Below are 17,728 nucleotides of genomic sequence, written 5' to 3' on the forward strand. Positions count from 1 at the left end.
CCCGCGCCCCCGGGGGGCCCGCCACTGGCTCCATGGCACAAGGGCTCCTGGTCTGACACGAGTCGGTGGCAAGACCCCTGTCGCAACGGCTGTGCTGACGGGTCAGGTTTGTGTTGGTCACCTCGAGCTCAGCCCGTGTCTCATTCCTGCCTCATGCTGACCATGGCTTGTTGTTGACAGCACACACCATTGAACTCCCCTGGGATGTACATCAGGACCCTCATCCAGGACAGCCCTGCGGCCTCAGATGGCAGGCTCTCCATCGGTGACCGCATCCTTGCTGTCAACGGGACCAGTCTGATTGGCGCCGACTACCAGAGGTAGGGAGGAGGGACTCCAGCCATGGACACGGGGAGGCAGGGGCCCTGCTGGAGAAAGGCCTTCTTAGGGCATCTCCGAATGGCTCCGAGGTCTTGCTGCTATGAATGGTAGTTAGAGGCAGGACGCTGTATGGTGTGTGAACAACCTGGGATGGGTTGTACCAAAGGGAAATGCAGGAGAAGAACCACGCAGGTAGGAGAGTGGTGTCTGTGGGTTACACCAGAGTGATGCATTTATGAGAGAACAAGGGAGTCTGGCGTTTCAGGTCCCAATGGAGGCGAGAAGCCTGTTTGGCGAGAGATCACTGATCCCCAGACCTGTGTCCTGGAGTTCACCTCCTTGAGCAGCATTTACCCCATCCCAACACTGCAGCTGCTACAAGGGACTCTTCCAGGATAACCTCCCCATCTTCGGAGCAGAGCAGGCCATGAACTCTGAGAGTGGCAGGATCACAGCGACCTGTGCCTGCTCTAACCCTTAGGAGGCAGGGAGCTGTGCTGGGTTCGTATGGAGGGCAGTGTATTGTACTGAACAGAGCAGCATGGCCATCACTCGACCCAGCCTCAGCTATTTATGGCTGCACGGAGGATGTTTCACTGCAGTCAGCAGTGACAAAGGGCCCATTCAATTCATTGCACTTCAGAGCAGAAACAGCCTCTGAACATGCCCCTGTTTGCTTCTCCTGGCAGGAACCCACCTCTCCCGGGTACCCATAAGGGACGAGGTACTGCAGTCCCGTGGTGCCCTACTGCTGAGTACGCAGGGGGCTGCCAACAAGGGCTGAGAGGGGAAGCAGCTGCGTGTCAGCTGTGACGCTGCTCTCATAAGGCTCCCAGAGACCTCACTATAGCACAAAGGTCCTGCTGGCTGCTGCATGTGTGAGGGGAGCAGGGTAGTAAGGGTGCAAAGGGACAGGGCTGAGCAGGAGCTGCACAGGCCTCTGCCAGGGAGCAGAAATCAAAGCAGCCAATCTGCAGCTCTGCTGAGCACAGCTGTGGGGACCTGGTCTCCTGCAGAGCGCCCAGCACCTGCTGGCTCCGGTCTGCAGATGGCCAGGGCCCAGAGGGTGGCACAGGCTGGACAGGGCCCGTGAGCCTAGCTAAGACAATGAATAGCAGCTTCGGCTGGGATGTGCCAGCAGCTGGTTACACAGGACTTACCCTCTCCCTCTTATCTGGCTTCTCCAGCGCTGTCGATCTCATCCGGTCGGGAGGGAAGAAGCTGCGGTTCCTCGTTGCCAAGTCAGACATGGATATCGCCAAAAAGATCAGCTCCAGCTTGTCTCCATCCTCCTAATTCCTTTGTGCTGGGGCCTGCAGCTGACATGGCTGCCTGGGTGCCCAGCAGAGCGTGCAGCTGGAGAAGTAAGCAAGAAGCAGGTGCTTGTCCTGCTCCCGCCAGGCTGCAGGATCGGGGAGAGACGGGTGCAGGCTCCCAGGGCCCATCCCAGAGCCTGGCCTGGAGGGTGTGAACGCGCCTCATCTCCTGCTGCTGCAGCTCGGCTCTTTGCATGGCCAACTCTTCCTCCGTCACGGACAGGCCCAGCCTGGCTCTGCTGGCCCCCAGGCTCTGCTCTGCTGAGGGCTGATCCTTGTCTGTCCTCAAAGGACTCTTGGCTACAGGGAGGCTGGTTCTGCTCCTCTGGGCAGAGCGAGTGGTTTGGGCTCTTCCCTTTGTCTCCATTCTGCCTCGGTCTAGCACTGCTCTGGCAGGCTGGCTAGGGGTAGCAGGTCCTGGACCGCCCTGCCTGGGAGTCACCCTGCAGGGGGTGGCCAGCAGCCAGGAATTAAAAAGCAATGTCATTGAAGGTCGAGCTGCCTGGGGGTGTTTCTTAATTGCAGCACCAAATGCCCGTGGCCTCTGGGGGAGTCAGACTGTGAAATGGCAGCAGCCCTTGGTCGCCAAGAGGCAGGGTGCATGAGCATACAGGGCTCTGGGGCCAGGAGCCCCAAGGGAGAAGACCCGGCTGCAGCTCTGGCTCCCACATCGTGGCTCTGGGAATGCCATGCCTCAGGCCTGCCAGTCGCAGAGCGGGCACTGGGGATGGGGTCACCTTCACTTCATTCCTCACCTAGAGTCAGCACCAGGCCCTGCTGTCTTGCCTTGCTGCTACCAAGCCACAGCCTCCTCACGCTGGCTGTACCCCTGGGAGGAGATGGGGCTGAGGCAGAGGGCACCAGGAGCTCCTGCAAGTCCTGAGCAGCCCTTGCTCAGCACTGCAGAGATGGCAGCAGCCCCATGCTGCCCACCCAGACCTGGGACTGAACCTCCTCAGCCCCACAGGCCGCTCTCATTCAGTTTTGGCTTGGGCGATCAGGGGCTCTGGGCCAGGCTGCAGCACAGCACCTCCTGCTTGGTGGAAGTGCCTGGCCAGGGTGTTGCTGCATGGGCTCGAGGGCAGCGTCACATGAGCCGTGGGGCTCTGCTGGGGGATCGTTGGCCAGTACAAGTGTCCCCAGGCCCCACAGATTTGGTCCTGAGCCTGAAGGCTGCACCCAGGCCTCTCCCTGCGCACTTTGCTTGTCCGTGCATGTGTCTGTAGGTTGGGTCAGCTTCTAGTCCCCAGCCCATGGAGCCAAGTCATCCTGGCCCCAGCAGCTCTGAGGACAGCGGCCTGCAGGCACCTGCTGCGAGATGGCATGGAGCGTCACCACTGCTGTAGCTCAGGAAGCTCCTTGGCACTCGTCCACCAGCCTGACCCTCTCCTGTGCCCTGGGCCACGGCAAGGTCTGGCCCTCTCAGCCATGTACCCAGAGATGGGCCTGCTGCTGACATGGAGATAGCGGAGGACATTAGACAGCACCTGGCTCCCAGACACACATTCCCTTGGTCGGATAATCATTCGCAGCTTCAGTTGCTGATTCCTGACAGCCCACAGCCCCAGTCCCTCTGACCGTGTCCTGCATAGCACAGATGCACCCGCTCCCCCGCATGGGGACGAGCCGTCAGTGCAGGCACATCCCAGCTGCCTTTCCCGCTCAGCCGCCAGCATCAGCATAAACCCCAACCTGATTTCCAATTATAGCCCGAGTGAGGCCCTGTTCAGTTGTACCTGATTAGAGCAAGCTGCTGTTGGCTGACACCAGACCCGCACCAGGCCACGTGAGCAAGATGCTGATGCAGCCTCTTGCAAGCTGTCCCCTCCCAAGCAGCTGGATGGTGAAAAGGGACCCCACTGTGGTCTCAGCCTTCATTAAAGCAGACAGGTTGTTAATGGTGTTTCAGTGCTCCTGCACTTTGGTAGCTCAGCCTGGAGCCAGCGGTGGGGGAAGGAGCCCAAATGGATCGTGGGGGCTCTGGTCAGCCCAGTTCCCCTCAGCCCCGTCCATCTCTGGCGCCATCAGAGCAGCCACGGGGAACACCCAGGTGGACAGAGCAGATGATGCCCGGGCCCAGGAGCAGGCAGCACGAATCTCCTGCTGACTGCAAGCCCAGGAGGCAGCTTGCTGGCCCAGTCATTTGATCAGTTCTAGCCCCTGTGGGCAGAGACGCATCCAGCACCAGCCCTGAACTGACTTCACTTGCATCCGGGCTGGGACTGCGCACAAGGACTGTCTATAATCCCTGCTTCTCCCCAGGGTGCATGGCAGGACCCCGCTGCACCTCTATCTTGTTCACACTGCACATCTCTGTACATAACTGAGGGCCACATGGAACAGAGCTCAGCCCCTGATGAGGGCTGGAGGTATGAGGGACGACTCTCAGCGTGACAGCACTGGAGCCAGTAAAGTGCCTGTGCCCATGCTGGTAGCACTGGTTTGGTGCCCTCTCACAAGCTGAGGTTGCGACATGTCCTGGGCTGCGGGGCCCCCCATGATGCTTTTGCTGAGCAGGTGGCCACACTGACAGCCCCTTTGCTGTCCTGCACTGTTGGCAGCAGAGACCACGTGTAGCCAGGACATGGTAAGGGAGGAGGGTACCAGTCCTGCCAGGAGTGCCTGCAGGGCCCCAGCATCCTCTGGACTTTCAGAAGTCTCCTCCCAGGCTCCTCTCCCCGCTGCCAGCCCCAGCCACTAGGGCAGGGTGCTCCCTGCCAACCCAGCCCCGCAGGGACACAAGGTCTCGGCTGGAGCTTTACTTGAAAGCCCCACTACACGCAGGCTCTGCCCCTCAGCTGCAGCCCTTCTCTGCTTGGGACAGGTGCTCTGGCTTGGCCAGGGCAACCCCCAGCACTGCCAAAGAGATGGGGACCCAGAGGCCCGGCGGGTAGGAAGTGGAGGGGCCTGAAGGAGCAGGGGCCAGGGAAGACGCAGCGTGGGGTAAGCTTAAAGAGCTCAGCCACCCGCTTGTGTTCTCTTCACTGTTTATTCCCTCCATCCCAGAAGCCCTGCTCAGGGCAGTCTCAGCCCTCACCCTTCCCCGTGTCCAGTTAAGCCAGTAGCTCAGTCAACAGGGACCCAGGCCAGCCTGGTCCTCTCCACCCTGTCCCCTCACCCTGGCACAAAGCCAGCCCCCCGCTCCATGAACCGGCTGACCATCTTCATGGCGGCGGGCAGGGCTGCGTGGGTGTCTCTCTGGGACTGGGCACCAGCCACCTCCGCTGTCGGCGTCAGCACAAACTGAGCCACGCTGGGCATCTTCAGCAGGTTGGTGAGCTCAGTGGCGCGGGTCAGGATCTCCTCGCTGTCCTGCTCACTGTATACGGAGGCCGTGGCCGGGTGCTGCACAAAGGCTCTCATCTTGGACAGAAACAGGGACACCCTGCCAGAGAAAAGGCACAACGCTCAGCTGCCCGGGGCTTCACAGGCACAGAGCTCACACGCTCCTGCACCATTGCCTACTGGCCCTACTGCAAGCCAGAGCCTCCTACAGCCAGGACCATGCGGCTCCCTAAAACAACCCCCATCTTTGTAGGCAGAGCTCGGCCTGGGGTAACTGCAGGCTCCTTCAACAGGCTCCTTGCTGCACTGTAGCGCCTTGTGCTGGGACCACAGTGCCTACAGAACCCTCTTCTCTTGTCACCACACCAGAGTGAGCAGACACAGGAGATATCTGCTACCCCCTGGGCCTCAAACACCTCCCCCCAGTCCCACCCTGCAATGCAGAGCTGGCTGTGGCTGGCCCACCTGGGGATCAGGTCCTGGCTGCGCGAAGCCAGCTTGGTCAGGGCGGTCATGAGGACAGCGATGACGCGGGGTGAGGATGGGGGGCCGCTGGCTGCGGGTCGGAGCTGAGTGATCTCAAAGAGCATAGCCTCCAGTGCCTCGAAAAACCTGTTGATCTGCTCCACCGTGCACCGCTTGTCGTACGACACCGACATGTACTCGCCGATAGCCCACACCTGCAGCAAGACAAGCTCTGCTCAGGGCAGGCCAGGAGGAAGGGCCCCCAGGGAGACGGGGCCAGGCAGCATTGCTCCATGGGGACTGATGGTGGACAGGTTTGCATCTGTGGCTGAGCACAAGGACAGGGCTCGAGGAGAGCCACCCTGCAACCAGCGGGGGCTGGGGCCGGGGCCAGCAGGCTGCTCCTCACCACATAGGTGTAGACATCCTCCTTGTTCTGGATGTTGCCAACGGTCCCCGAGAACTCCAGCAGCTCCTTAGACAGCTCCACCACGAGTGAGGGACGTAGCCTGCACAGCAGCAGCAGCTGGGAGCTCAACACTCTGCAGGGCAGGGGAGAGGTGCTCAGGACTGCTCAGCCCAAGCCCCCTTCTGCAGGGCAGAGGCAGAAAGGGGTCGGCTTCCCCATTACCAGGACAGCCGCAGCACTCGTGCTGCTGGGGGGCACAGGGGCAGGGCTCTGAGCACTGGGCAGGGCCCAGCTCCTTCAGCACAAAGGCTTGGCCCTCAGCATGGCCCTACCACCCTGCCCCAATAGAGCGGCACAGGCTGTCCGAGTTACCAGAGCTGAGAGGCCCCTTGGCAGCACCAGGGCAGCTCCAGGCAGAGCTCATGCGATGCTCAAGCCCCAGGTGCCACTCCCAACAGCTCCATCCCAGCACAGAAGCTGGAGGTTTAGCGCTCTCTATCCCTGCTAGCCCCTCACAGGGCAGAGCTGGCACCCACCTGTGCACGTCAACCTTGAAGGCAGGGAGCTCGTAGAGCTGGTCACTCCTCTCCAGCAACACCAGCACTAGCTGGTTTATCAGGGGCTTGTCTGCGAACTGGAGATGGAGATACATTCCTTTCAGCCCAGACATTGCCACTCGCTGGCAAGGGGGAGGGGAGGCAGCACGGGCATTTTGCACTTGTCCTGCCCCTGCCCAGGTGCCAGCAGCTGGTCCTGGAGCCACGCACTGTGTTGTGCTGCTGCCACCAGGCTTGTCCCTGCATCTCCTGGCTCAGAGCAGGGCAACTCGTCAGCCCACCGCCCTCATGGTCTGCAGAAATCTCGAGCCCCTGCTGTGCAGGAGCCTGGAGCTACCTGGGAGTTAACCCTTTAACTGCCACCGAGAGAGTGCCCATAGGCAAGGGAAGGCTGGGATGCAGTGCCCAGGAGCTGCCTGAGAGAGCCCTACCTCAGCTGCCGTGTTGAAGAAGAGCTGCAGCAGGACAGGGACAGTCTCCGCGCACTGGACGACCCGTGGGCTGTTGGCCACGGACCCTAGCAGCTGTCGCAGCGGTGCCAGCCTGTCGACAAGAGCTCAGCACCACTATCCAAGCAGCCTCCCCCCGCCCGTCCCTACTGCTTCTGCAGCCATCCCTGCGCCTCCCCCAGCAGCTCTTGAATCCTTTGCCAAACCAGCAGGGAAGGGGGCACACGTGCCAGGGGCTGACATGTCCTGCACAGCAGCCTCAGCCCTGAGGGAAGAGCTGCTGCCACATCCTTGCAGAACCCGCAGGCCCAAAGTGGCAGGGAGACGGGGATCTCTGGCCCCACCCGCAGCCGCCTACCTCTCCGGAGAGTCTCCAGGGGCTGCCTCAGTGCGGAGCAGGTACTGGAACGAGCTCCGGTAAAGCGGGTGTCGAAAGGCTTCCAGACAGCTGGTGGGCTTCGCAGCAGGGTCACAGGCAGCTCTCTCAGAGGCGGAAGCAGAGGCTGACCTGGCAACAGGCAAACACATGAGCGGTCAAGCCAAGGAAAGAGGGCAGCATGCAGGCTCCGAGCCATGTTGGGCTGGAAGGAACATCCTGAGCCAGGGCTGAAGGACCTATTATGACCTTAGCCAACATAACTCATCTTCAACACGAAACCAAAGATGGGGCTGGAGGCCAGGCTCTCACTGGAGAGCTGGGTAGCCAGATAGCCTGGTCCTAGCACTGCTCAGCTATGGCCACACTGGTGCTACTGTAACAACTGAAACATGTGGGAGGAGGGAAATTCCTTCCCTGACCTCAGAGAATCAGCCTGTGCCCTATGCCCCAACCCCTACTCTTTGCACTAATGACCAACACAACTTGGCAGAAGTTGCAGCTGCCCCACACCAACCCAGCCGCAGCATTGCCACTCTGGGCAACCCGCCAGGGGGGTGGTTTCTGGGTATGGTGCAGCCACCTCAGTGGGCTGGTCTGTGCCATGACTTGGCTCTATGGGTCAGACAGGCCGGTGCCCCAGGACAGCTGGAAGGGATGGGGGTGTCACCTCAGTTGGACGTCCAGAGCAGCAGCCAAGCAGGGCAGATCGAGCAACAAGTGGAGCATCTCGATAGCAGTGTCTGGGCCCAGCAGAGCTGGCAGCAGGTCCATAAACTCCAAGATAAGAGATGGGCTGTTCCAGGCCAGGAACTGCAGGGAACACCAGGCAGAGCCTCTCACCAACAGCTAGCACCAGGGCCAGCCCCCCCGCCACCCACGTGGGTTTTCCCCAGCAGCTGGGAAGGACCTGAAGGCTCCTCACAGCTTGGGAAGCAGCACAGGGTGGGGTCAGAGCGCTGGATCCAGTGCGGGCAGCACTGGGACCCTTAATACATGCACACAGCTTGCAACCCACAGCTCTGCTGGGCTGAAGGCTAAGGCTGCTGTGGGCCAGCTGGGAGCTGCTCCATCCCAACACAGCTGCTCCCCTCTGCTGGAGCCTGATGCTTCCCCTTCCTTTGTCTGGTTGCCAAGTCTTCCCTCCCTTTTCCAGCCTGCCTGCTGGCTGCACACCCCGACTCCCATCTCAGCATTGCTAGGCCCAACCTTGTGGGCCACATGCATGGGTGTACGGACACCCAGAGCCGCAACTCTCATTTGAACTCTGCTGAGGGACCCCCTGGCACCCCAGACTCTCTGCTGCCCTGGCCTGGCACATTGTGCTCCTCCCCAACCCCCACCACCCTGGTCCAGGGAGGAGTGTGTGAAGCTGCCCAGCACACGGTACCTTAAAGAGGTTGGGAAAACTCTGCCTGAAGATGCTGAAGTTCTCGGTGAAGACTCCCAGGTTGTCCCTGCAGAACTGGATGAACTCGAAGGCCAGCATGGGGCTGTGGAAGAGCTGCGCAGGGATCCTGGTGAACAAGTGCTTGTACACAGCCTCTGAGTCCACCGCTGCTGTCTCACCTGCGGGGACACAGCACCTCTGTCAGTTAAGCCCATGCAGCAGCTACGCTGGTAAGGACAGGAGCTTTCAGAGCAGTTCAGGAAAGCTCTGACACAGCTGCATTTGTGACTGAGAAGACCAAGAGCCAAAGTAGATGTGGTCTCCAGAGCTGGACTGCTGGGCTCACAGCTCATTCAAAATGGTCTGAGCAGCATATACGGTGGGAGAGGCACAGAGCAGGCTGGGAAATGCTGAGGGCCTTGAGCAGGGGCCAGGAGTGCACAGTTCTGCAGAGACCCTCAGGGCTTACAGAAGAGCTAGCAGCAGTGCCAGCCCCAGCCATCCTCTCCCCAGAGAGGAGCGCAGACAAGTCGCCTCTTACTGTGGTTCAGGAAGAACTGAGCGATGGGCAGCAGGGCCCGGGCATAGGCCAAGTCCCGGCTGATCCTGCCATGCAGGATCTTCAGGCAGGAGAGCGTTCGGTACACGTAGGAGGAATCCTGCCGGCAGATGATGTCCATGATGGTGACCGCCTCGATGAGACACTGCAGGAGCAAAGGCAGCCAGGTCAAGACTGTGCAGGCAGCCTCTCCCCTACCTGGACACTGTCTTCATACTCACGGCCTTCTGCAGGTCCCCATCCGGCTTCCTCAGGGCCCCTAGCAGAGAAACAAGCCATGCTCAGACTGCTGCTTCACAGCCAAGCGCACACATTGCCTGGAGTAACTGATGCTGATGGATCCTCCTGGGAAGGGCATTTCCTTCCTCCTGAGAAATTACTGGGACACACCGAGCCCCTACACCCTGCCCAGGTCAGATGGGAATGAACCTCGTGGAGTAGGAGAGGGCCTAGACCAGATGGCCTCTTGACTCACCAAGTTCAGAGCCAGTAACAACCAAGAGCCCCCAGGATCCAGGGTCCCAAAGCCCTCGCCAACAATGTAAAACAACAGCCGGTGCACGGAGCCTGGTGACAGCAAGTGGGTCAGGGGCAGGCAGGATGGTCCTACCCCAACTTCACCTGAAGATCAAGGGGTGCCCATCAGACACCTTGTGCTTGCAGTCAGTGACTCAGGGCAGAGCCCGGAGCTCCCCCCTGGCCTAGCAGCCAGTGGAAGCAGATTGACAGAGCCCGGAGCTCACCCCTGGCCTAGCAGCCAGTGGAAGCAGATTTCTAGTCTAGTGCCTTGGAGCAGAAGGGAGATGGAACCCACAGTCTCAGGAACAGACTGACTGAGGGGATTGCAGAGTGACCCGAGAGGCTCTGAGCACCACCCCGCAGGCTTGTGCCCAGACTCACGCCGGTTGCTCTGCTCAACGAGCCGCTGGCAGTACTCGAAGGCCTTCTCCCTCAGTCGCTCCTTTGGGGGCAGCAGGCGACTGGATGTGGAGGTGGCAGAGACCATGGACATGACGGACCCGTCCACTTCTGATCGGTCATCTATCGGGGGAAAGAGCAATGCAGAGTGTGCTCCAGGCCCTGAGAACGATGTGGCTCATGGATGGGGAGGGCAGATGGCATCTGATTCCTTGTCCCACTGGCACCAAAAGCCTAGGACAGCACCTATGGAAATGTGCTGACAGCCCCAAAGAGGTACTCTTCACCTTCAGCCCAGTTCTTTGGCCTTATGGATTTTCCTATACTCTTGGGAGCTATTACATGGTTAACTCTCCAGTACCAGACCTTGTAGCAGGCTGCGACACTACCTTCCAACCTCCCCTGACCCCAGCCTGTCGCATACCCTGCTACTGAGCTCAGGGACCTCCAGTGCCCGCTAATCTCAGCCCACAGGTGTTACCAAGTGCCCTCTGAGGCCTAGTTTGGGACACGCACTCCCCGAGATGTAGCCCGCTCCTTGGGGGCAGAGCCAGCCTGTGATTCCCCAGCCAGTACCTGAACTGGGGCTGCTGGCTCCCTCGCCCCCGTAGCAGAGCAGCCACTTGCGCAGCATGGAAAAGGCCTGCATGTTGAGCCACTGGTCCTCCGTGTAATGCTGGCCGAGCGACAGCACCGTGAAGAAGTCAGTGGCAATGGAGCCATCTACCTCTGTAACGGGGCCGGGCTGGAAGACAGAAAAGAACCCGAGTGAAGTCCCAAGGCAGGGGCTGGTGCGGGGGAGGAGGCATGGAGTCACTGATGTCCGAGGTAACATTTAAGTGGCCATGGCTAAGATGGGGAACCTCTGTAACACTCTAAGGCCAGGCAGAGGGTGCTGCTGCCTATACAGCTAAACCACTGTGCTGCACTGATCCCTCTTCTCTGAGAGGGGCCCTCAAGCTCGTAGGCCTGTTGATCTCCTGTCTCCCTCCCAGGCCACCTATGGCAGTAACCTTCCATTTCAAGATACCCACCTCCACGTAGCCACCAGAACAGCAGCTACCTTGTCTCCCTACCACTGTTGTTAGCCTAGGAATGTGGGTTCCCTTGCACTAGTTCTGCTGCCCAAAAGGCTCTGACCAAGATTTCCAAAGCTAAAACACTGGTACTTTTAGGCCATGATTTCTAAGGACCTGAGTGTGGGAGCAGAAGCCTTCACCAGTGGGGAAGCAACACGGTTGGCGCCAGGTCCTCACCTGCCTTGTTCTGGGGGTGGAGAAGAAACCTCCCGAGGGCTGGGCAACTCCTTGCTGAACGCTTGCATATCGCAGCCAGTCGACCATCCTTTTGTTGACCACGTTGGTCTGATCTAGGGAAGGAAGAGCTATGCAGGCCACCTTCCGACTCAGCACAGCAAGGGCCTCTGCAGCACCAGCAGCACACCAGCACCGCAAGACTTCCCTCCTAGAGAGCAAAGACATGCTCCCAGCTAAAGCCTCTTGCTGGATTTCACACCTCTTCTTCTTCCAGGGTTACACTAGCAGAGATGCTCTTGCCATTCCCTTGCATGTAATTCCCTCTTCTCCTGATCACTACCATACCTGGACTCAGAGAGGCATCAGAAAGCAACCCCAGAGACCCATAATGCCAGCTGAGTTCAGGGCAGAGCTACCACCTCCACCAGCAGCTTAAGAAGGTGCAAGAATCAAGTCAGCGGACAGTTACAAACCAGGTCTGTGATTCCTGTGTATGCCTACCCACCCCCCGCCCATGTTATCCAGTTCAGGTACTAGTTATGCTGTAGTTGTACCCAGAGACCCATGGTCAGGTCCATGCCTCACATGTGGAAGATAGGATAACGGCTACGTCCCTCTCCCCCGTGAGGTGTCCAACACACTGGCAGGCATAGCACAATCTAGGGCCCATGGAAAACTCTTTTGATTAGTGTTTTGCTTTCTCTGTGACTCAGATGCTTTTTGAAGTGGCAAATTTAAGGTGTCCCAAGCCACACTCTTAGTTTCAGCCTTCAAAGCCCTTTTTGACCTCATAACTGTAGTCAATTTGCCCTCCTCCGGCCCTCTGGCATTTACCTTCCGTCAGGCTTGCTGGAAAGACACTGATAACCTGAGACAGGAGAGGAAGAAGGTGCCGTGAACTCTGCCCCTCAGGCAGTCGCCCTTCAAGGACTTTGATGACTCGCTGTCCCACAGCCGAGGCTGCAGCCTTTTTATTTCCCTTAAAAATATAAAGCAAAGAAAGCAATCCTCAGGCTAGCTCTTCATCAGGCTAGGCTCTTCCTTATACCACGGTATCCACTCTAGTGCTCAGTGCCTGGGATACACGAAATAACATCTCTTTTATCCCAAAAGATGGAGTGATCAAATTAGCACCTGGAAGAGGACACCCGGGGACATCGACAAGAACAAGAAAGGACGATGCCTCCCACACAGACAAAGGGAAGTCAAGGACCTATTCCGACATGCTCTGACACACATTTCCAAAAGCACTGCTGGAATGAACCAACACGCTGATAGATTTCCATTTCCTGACAGGTCGATACGCTACTGGAAAGCTGACCCCTGACTACACATTAAGGAACTCGATGCTTGTGCTTTGTTTGGAATCAAGGAACCAGTTTTCCATTTGAGATCTCATAATGGACGATTTAAAATCCTGCTCTAGGCGACCTAAGGGGATGGAGCAGTGAATTCTGACAGCTTCTAAACATCCACCTGCCAGTCCGTTCTCCCGACAGATCTGAGCAAACTGCAGAGAAGCCAGGGAGGAAGATAACTTACAGCCGCCTATTTCTAATGGTACCAGCAGAAGCTGCAAGTTCTGGAAAACTGTAAGTGTAAAGCAAACTACACAGGTCTGGGTGAGCTCAACATACAAGAGTAACAGAATAAGTTACCACACTAGAAAGAAACCCATCTAATGGGGACTTGGACAGACAAGGAGAGATGGACGACCCTTGTGTAAGGGCTCCGGTGGATCATCTTTTTATTATATCAGGTGGACACCGTTTGCTAATGCCACCTGCTGGACTGACTTATCACAACATCGGTATTGCCAAACCGCACTAAACCCTCCGCAAATGGGAGCGCAGCGAACACCGACCGCTCTGCGGCTCTGGTTCTACTTCAAGGGTCAACACATACCTGGGATAGGGGGTTCAGATTCAGGGATCACTGCATTTTAAATGTGCTTCTGCTGGACTGGCAAGGGGGAGGAGGCTTAATAAATGAGTGCCTAAGTAGAGCTATGCATTGTTGGAAGTTAGTTTCCCATTTCTCTGGCTCAGTAAGACTTACCGCCCTCTGAAGAAGAGCACACAAGTGAGTATTCTGAAAGCTCAGGGAAACTGGGGCTTTCCAAGGAGAAGCTTTAGCTTGATTCCCATATATAATTAAAAAAATATAGTGTCTTTTAAAAAAAAAAAAATTGTCTTAGTACCAGCAGAAAGCTCCTCTGGAAACCTTCAAGAGGAGACTGGATGGTCACCTTGCTGGGGTCACCCGACCCCAGTTGTCTTTCCTGCTTGGTGCCTGATGATCTCACAAGGTCCCTTCTGGCCTTACCATCTATGAGAGAGGACTTTTTGTTTCAACGTCTCAGCCTGTTTCCCAAGCAGCCGCCTACACAGGCAGCATCCCAAGCAAAGGAGCTCTTTCATAGACATTAGGGCTGGAAGGGACCTCGGAAGATCATCGAGCACTACTACCTCTTGTGGAGCCCAGAAATCCTGAGAAGGGCCATCCGTATTTACGACCCCCGATATTTTATGGCTTCTTATACATTGTTTTCTATATCTGAGCATGAAACCCAGCATAAGGAAGAGGCCAGAAGCAGAGATAAATTCACGTTTGAGTTGCTCCCTGCGCAGACACGAGCAGCGGTGACCAGGGCGCTACTGCCGGAGGCTGCACTGAACTGCTCCTTTCCGTTCCCCGCGCGTCAGAGCCGCCAGCATCCCTCCCCTCAGGTCGCCCACGCCACGATCTGGAATAGCTTGTCTTTAAATCTTAAAATCTACAGGAAAATCTGCTGTTTGATTCCAAACAAAGCATCGCACTCGGGTCCCCTAATGTACATCTACCTGGGGCCGCTCTGCTCTCGCCTAGTCGTTCCCTCTGTGCTGTAAGCGAGCGATGAAATCTGATCACAAATCTCCACCTAAAAAAAACTTTTTTTTTTTTTTTAAATACCCGACCACACAGGGCATTTACCTGGGCCAACAGGATGGCGCCCACGGTGCTCAAGAGCTTTGTTTCCTGGATCTCGTGGCAGGACAGGCTCAGCTTGTTGGACGGTGACATCTCTCTCAGGATGGCGGCGCACAAGACCTGAATTTGCGGGGGGCATTTGGGCAGACACAGCGCCCGCTCCAACACGTCCACAAACTTGTCGTCCAACCTGCAGAAGCCAGTGTTTCCCACCTGATCATCTCCTGCTCGACTTTCTGCTCCCCGCCCCCCGATCTGCTGCTCCGCCGCCCGGCCACTCACTTCCGGTGGCGCTTGGTGGCGGCGACGACGAGCAGGATCCGGCGCAGACAGTCCGCGGCCTCGGCGCCCGGCTCCGGCTGCTGCAGCAGGACGGCGGCGCGGGCCCCCAGCGCCCGCAGCTCCTCGGGCCGCGCATCCCTGCGGGGGAGACGGCGGCGCGTGAGGGCCCCCGGTCCGGTCCCCCCCCCTTCCTCCTCCGCCCGGGCCCCGCACCCCGCCCCCCGCACCGGGCCTGCCGCAGGAGACTCTGGGCTGCCGCCGCGAACATCCCGGAAGCCGGGGAAGCCTTTCGCCGCGCACTTCCGGCCGCCGGGTCCGCCCCCGGAAGGGTCCGGGCGGGACGCGGTTCCGCTGCGCGAGGTTCCGGGTTGAATCAGATCCCCCCCCAACCACGTGCGTGGGAGGGCTGGAGGAAGGTCGTGCCCCTCATGGCAGGCCCAAGCCCAGGGGGGAGGAGAGGGGGTCATTGGCTCTTGACCCCTTCTCCCCACTCTCACAGCTCAGGGCAGCCCCCGATCTGCCTTAGCGTGACCACAGCCACGGACCCGCAAGGCGTCCCAGGGTGGAGGGAACAGGGACGGTGCCAGCTCCTGGCTGTGCCCCCCTGCGCTCAGAGACGCGGGATGGGCTCCTTGCTGTCTCCCCCTGTCGCCCGAGGAAGACGACGGGGCTGGCGGGGCAGCTGAGACGCTACAGCGAGTCCCACGCCGCGCCTGAGGACCGACCTCGTTGGGAATAGCAGGGGCATCGCGGCCAGGAGGGTCTAGCTCGTGCCAGCTTTCCTTGGCCCACCGCAGAGCTGGGAGAAGCCTCGGACGAGCCGCTGGACCCAGAGCGCCGGCCCGGCCTTACGCCGCGTGAAGGATCCTGGAATTGGCTGTCCAGAAACTCGTCTTCGGTCCAAGACCTGCTGCTGGGAAGGGCCTTCTCGTGCCCTTGCATCCGAGCAAGTGCCACACGTGAAATGATCGCGTAAAATGAACCAAAGAAAGATCTTTTGCACCGAAGGTGTAATTAAAGTCTTGGAGGAAAGGTGCAAGAGCAGCTATTGAACGTGGGAGTTCGGGGGGCAGCGTCTGAATCGGACCTTCCTAGACTGCCAATGCTGGAGGCTGTGAGGGGAAAAACCCTCGTCAGACCCTGTTCGCTCTCCCTTCCCACGTCCTCCGTCTGCCTTTGTGCGACGCAAGACGCAAAGCAAGATGGACCTCTGGTCTGACCCAGTAAATGGCAGTTCTTGTGTCCGATCCCCAACATTCATAAACCGTTTGTCTGCAAGGGGCCGTACTCTTGACTTGCTTCATTCGGCCATAGTCAAATTCGAACCCAGCGCCTTGGAGGGGATTTGATGAGTGATGTTTCACTCAGGCTGCCTTTTCCATCAGGACACACAGCACAGCATGGGAACAATGCCTACAGAAAATGCATTTGTATGGCCCAGCTTTTACAGAGCCTGGTTTTTAAAAATGGGATGCTGGCAGAAGCTGTTAGCCTTTCCTGTGAACCGTTCAAAAATGACGTGCTTTGAAAAGGGCAAAGTCTGTTAAAAATAGGCTGCTCAGCAGGCTGCCTTCATCGTTCCCAAAAGGTTAAAAAGACATTAACATTTCCCCATTAGAAACATTCCTCCTTCTGACTACTAATAAATCTGGAAGGTTTTACTGCAGTGCTTGGCCTCAATCTTTCAGCAGCAAGGGAGGATACCACAAAAATATGGCTCCTTTGCCCTTGGGATTGAGTGCCCTGAGCCACCCACTGGCATAAAGCTCTTCAGAGACCTTGACCAGCAGCAGTTTGCACTTGCCCATTAGTCACTGAGATGCCAGCTCATACCTGCCCCTTGGAACAAGAAGTATCCATCAGTCAGGGTTGTGGTCACAGCAGTCGGACATACAGAAGCAGAGGGCCTACTGATGTAAAGATTCAGATGGTCCCAAGCTCAGTTTCCCTCTGTCTGTAATAACGATGCATTACCAGTGAACTTGTCCAATGTACTTTGCTACGAAGGCCAATGAAGATGGCATGAGACTTCAAACGGGAAGCGCCTTACAACTAGATTCCTGTCACTGTTGTTTACTGAACAACTTCTAACCTGGATGAAATTTTTAACCCCCAGAACAGCCGGTCAAGATATGGCTACCTGACTAGGGAATCTGCTCAAAGTCAGTGGAGGTCTCAAAGATATGAATATTTAATTCTGAAACTCAAAGCCAATGAGTTGATCAATTGAAGTGATGGTTTGGAAAAAAGAAGGTGCAGTTGAAATAAAGTGCCAAGGGAAGCAAAACAGGTAGTAAGAATTATCCAGCCTCTGTAGGGGAAGAGTCAGAAACCTTTCCTGCCCTCGTATCATTTTTTAAGTTAAAAATACTCCAATTTGTAATTTTCAACAACAAATGAAATGCTGCAGCACATAGCTAGCAGAAACCCCATGTCAACACTGGTGTGAAAAATGTCATGAGCCTGCAGCCTTAGTGTGAGGGGTGGGCTCTAATCAATTGGAAGTATTATGGATTTTGATTTAAAAAGCCATTTTATTTGTTACTAACAATATGGTAAGGAACTAATGCTCCCAAACACAGCATCCTGCCAAGCAGTGGAGATGAATTCAGGGGCACCAGTGAGATGTTTTATGTCCTAGCCGCAATCCAACGGGAAGGAGGGAAAACATTTAAATCCTGCATCCCCAAGCTCGGTGCACCTGTTTGTGTCCTTGCATTCAGAGAAAATTGCAGCAGTCCTTCCCTGCTGTGTATGGAGGGCACACAGAGGAACACTCAATTCAAAATAGGAAAAGCCCTCTGAGATGGCATTTTAAAGCAGCAAAAGGTGGGAGGATGGACCAGTCAACCTGACTGGGCATTAACTGTATAGCTGCAAACCCTATCTTGAGCTAGCCGTGCCTCTAAATCATTGCAACCTTGATTAAAGCTGTAGCGTACACTGGGCCTACGCAGGTGGTTCATAACAAGCATCTGGTTAACTCCAAGACACAGGGAAAACCATAAACTCATTGTGATGCTTTTAAGAGCAGTAAGAGTATGTGCCTTGGCCACTCAAAAAAGAGCAAGTGATTTCTGGGCACTCTCTCTTTAATATAGAATTTTATTTCTGGTTATAGAAACAAATGCTAAGAGGAGAAGCAATGACTCCCCAACCACATACATCCATTTAA

The 17,728-nt window shown here is 57.0% G+C and overlaps 2 protein-coding genes across 8 annotated transcripts in view; one reads left to right on the forward strand and one right to left on the reverse strand.

The window, feature by feature from the left end:
- RADIL (Rap associating with DIL domain) overlaps positions 1-2,126 on the forward strand; it is a 56,558-nt gene extending 54,432 nt beyond the window's left edge. For all 7 annotated transcript variants that reach the window (XM_025204598.1, XM_025204597.1, XM_025204596.1 and 4 more), the window contains 2 exons: positions 181-320; positions 1,509-2,126. In XM_025204598.1, coding sequence (XP_025060383.1) covers positions 181-320; positions 1,509-1,617 — 249 coding nt within the window. In that variant the 3' untranslated portion in view covers positions 1,618-2,126. The remainder of the gene's footprint in view (positions 1-180; positions 321-1,508) is intronic.
- Positions 2,127-4,612: 2,486 nt separating this feature from the next.
- AP5Z1 (adaptor related protein complex 5 subunit zeta 1) lies at positions 4,613-16,904 on the reverse strand. Its single transcript, XM_006023962.2, has 17 exons — positions 14,781-16,904; positions 14,554-14,691; positions 14,275-14,461; positions 12,136-12,280; positions 11,302-11,414; positions 10,622-10,790; positions 10,028-10,168; positions 9,349-9,386; positions 9,110-9,272; positions 8,569-8,747; positions 7,849-7,991; positions 7,161-7,310; positions 6,785-6,896; positions 6,333-6,430; positions 5,797-5,929; positions 5,388-5,602; positions 4,613-5,022 (listed from the first exon to the last, which is right to left on the reverse strand). Exons 1-17 carry the CDS (start codon positions 14,819-14,821, stop codon positions 4,752-4,754), a joined length of 2,436 nt encoding a protein of 811 aa, XP_006024024.1. The 5' UTR covers positions 14,822-16,904; the 3' UTR covers positions 4,613-4,751.
- Positions 16,905-17,728: the final 824 nt, after the last annotated feature.

The sequence above is a fragment of the Alligator sinensis genome, unplaced genomic scaffold, assembly GCF_000455745.1.
Source record: "Alligator sinensis unplaced genomic scaffold, ASM45574v1 scaffold402_1, whole genome shotgun sequence".
NCBI classification, from domain to species: Eukaryota; Metazoa; Chordata; order Crocodylia; family Alligatoridae; genus Alligator; species Alligator sinensis.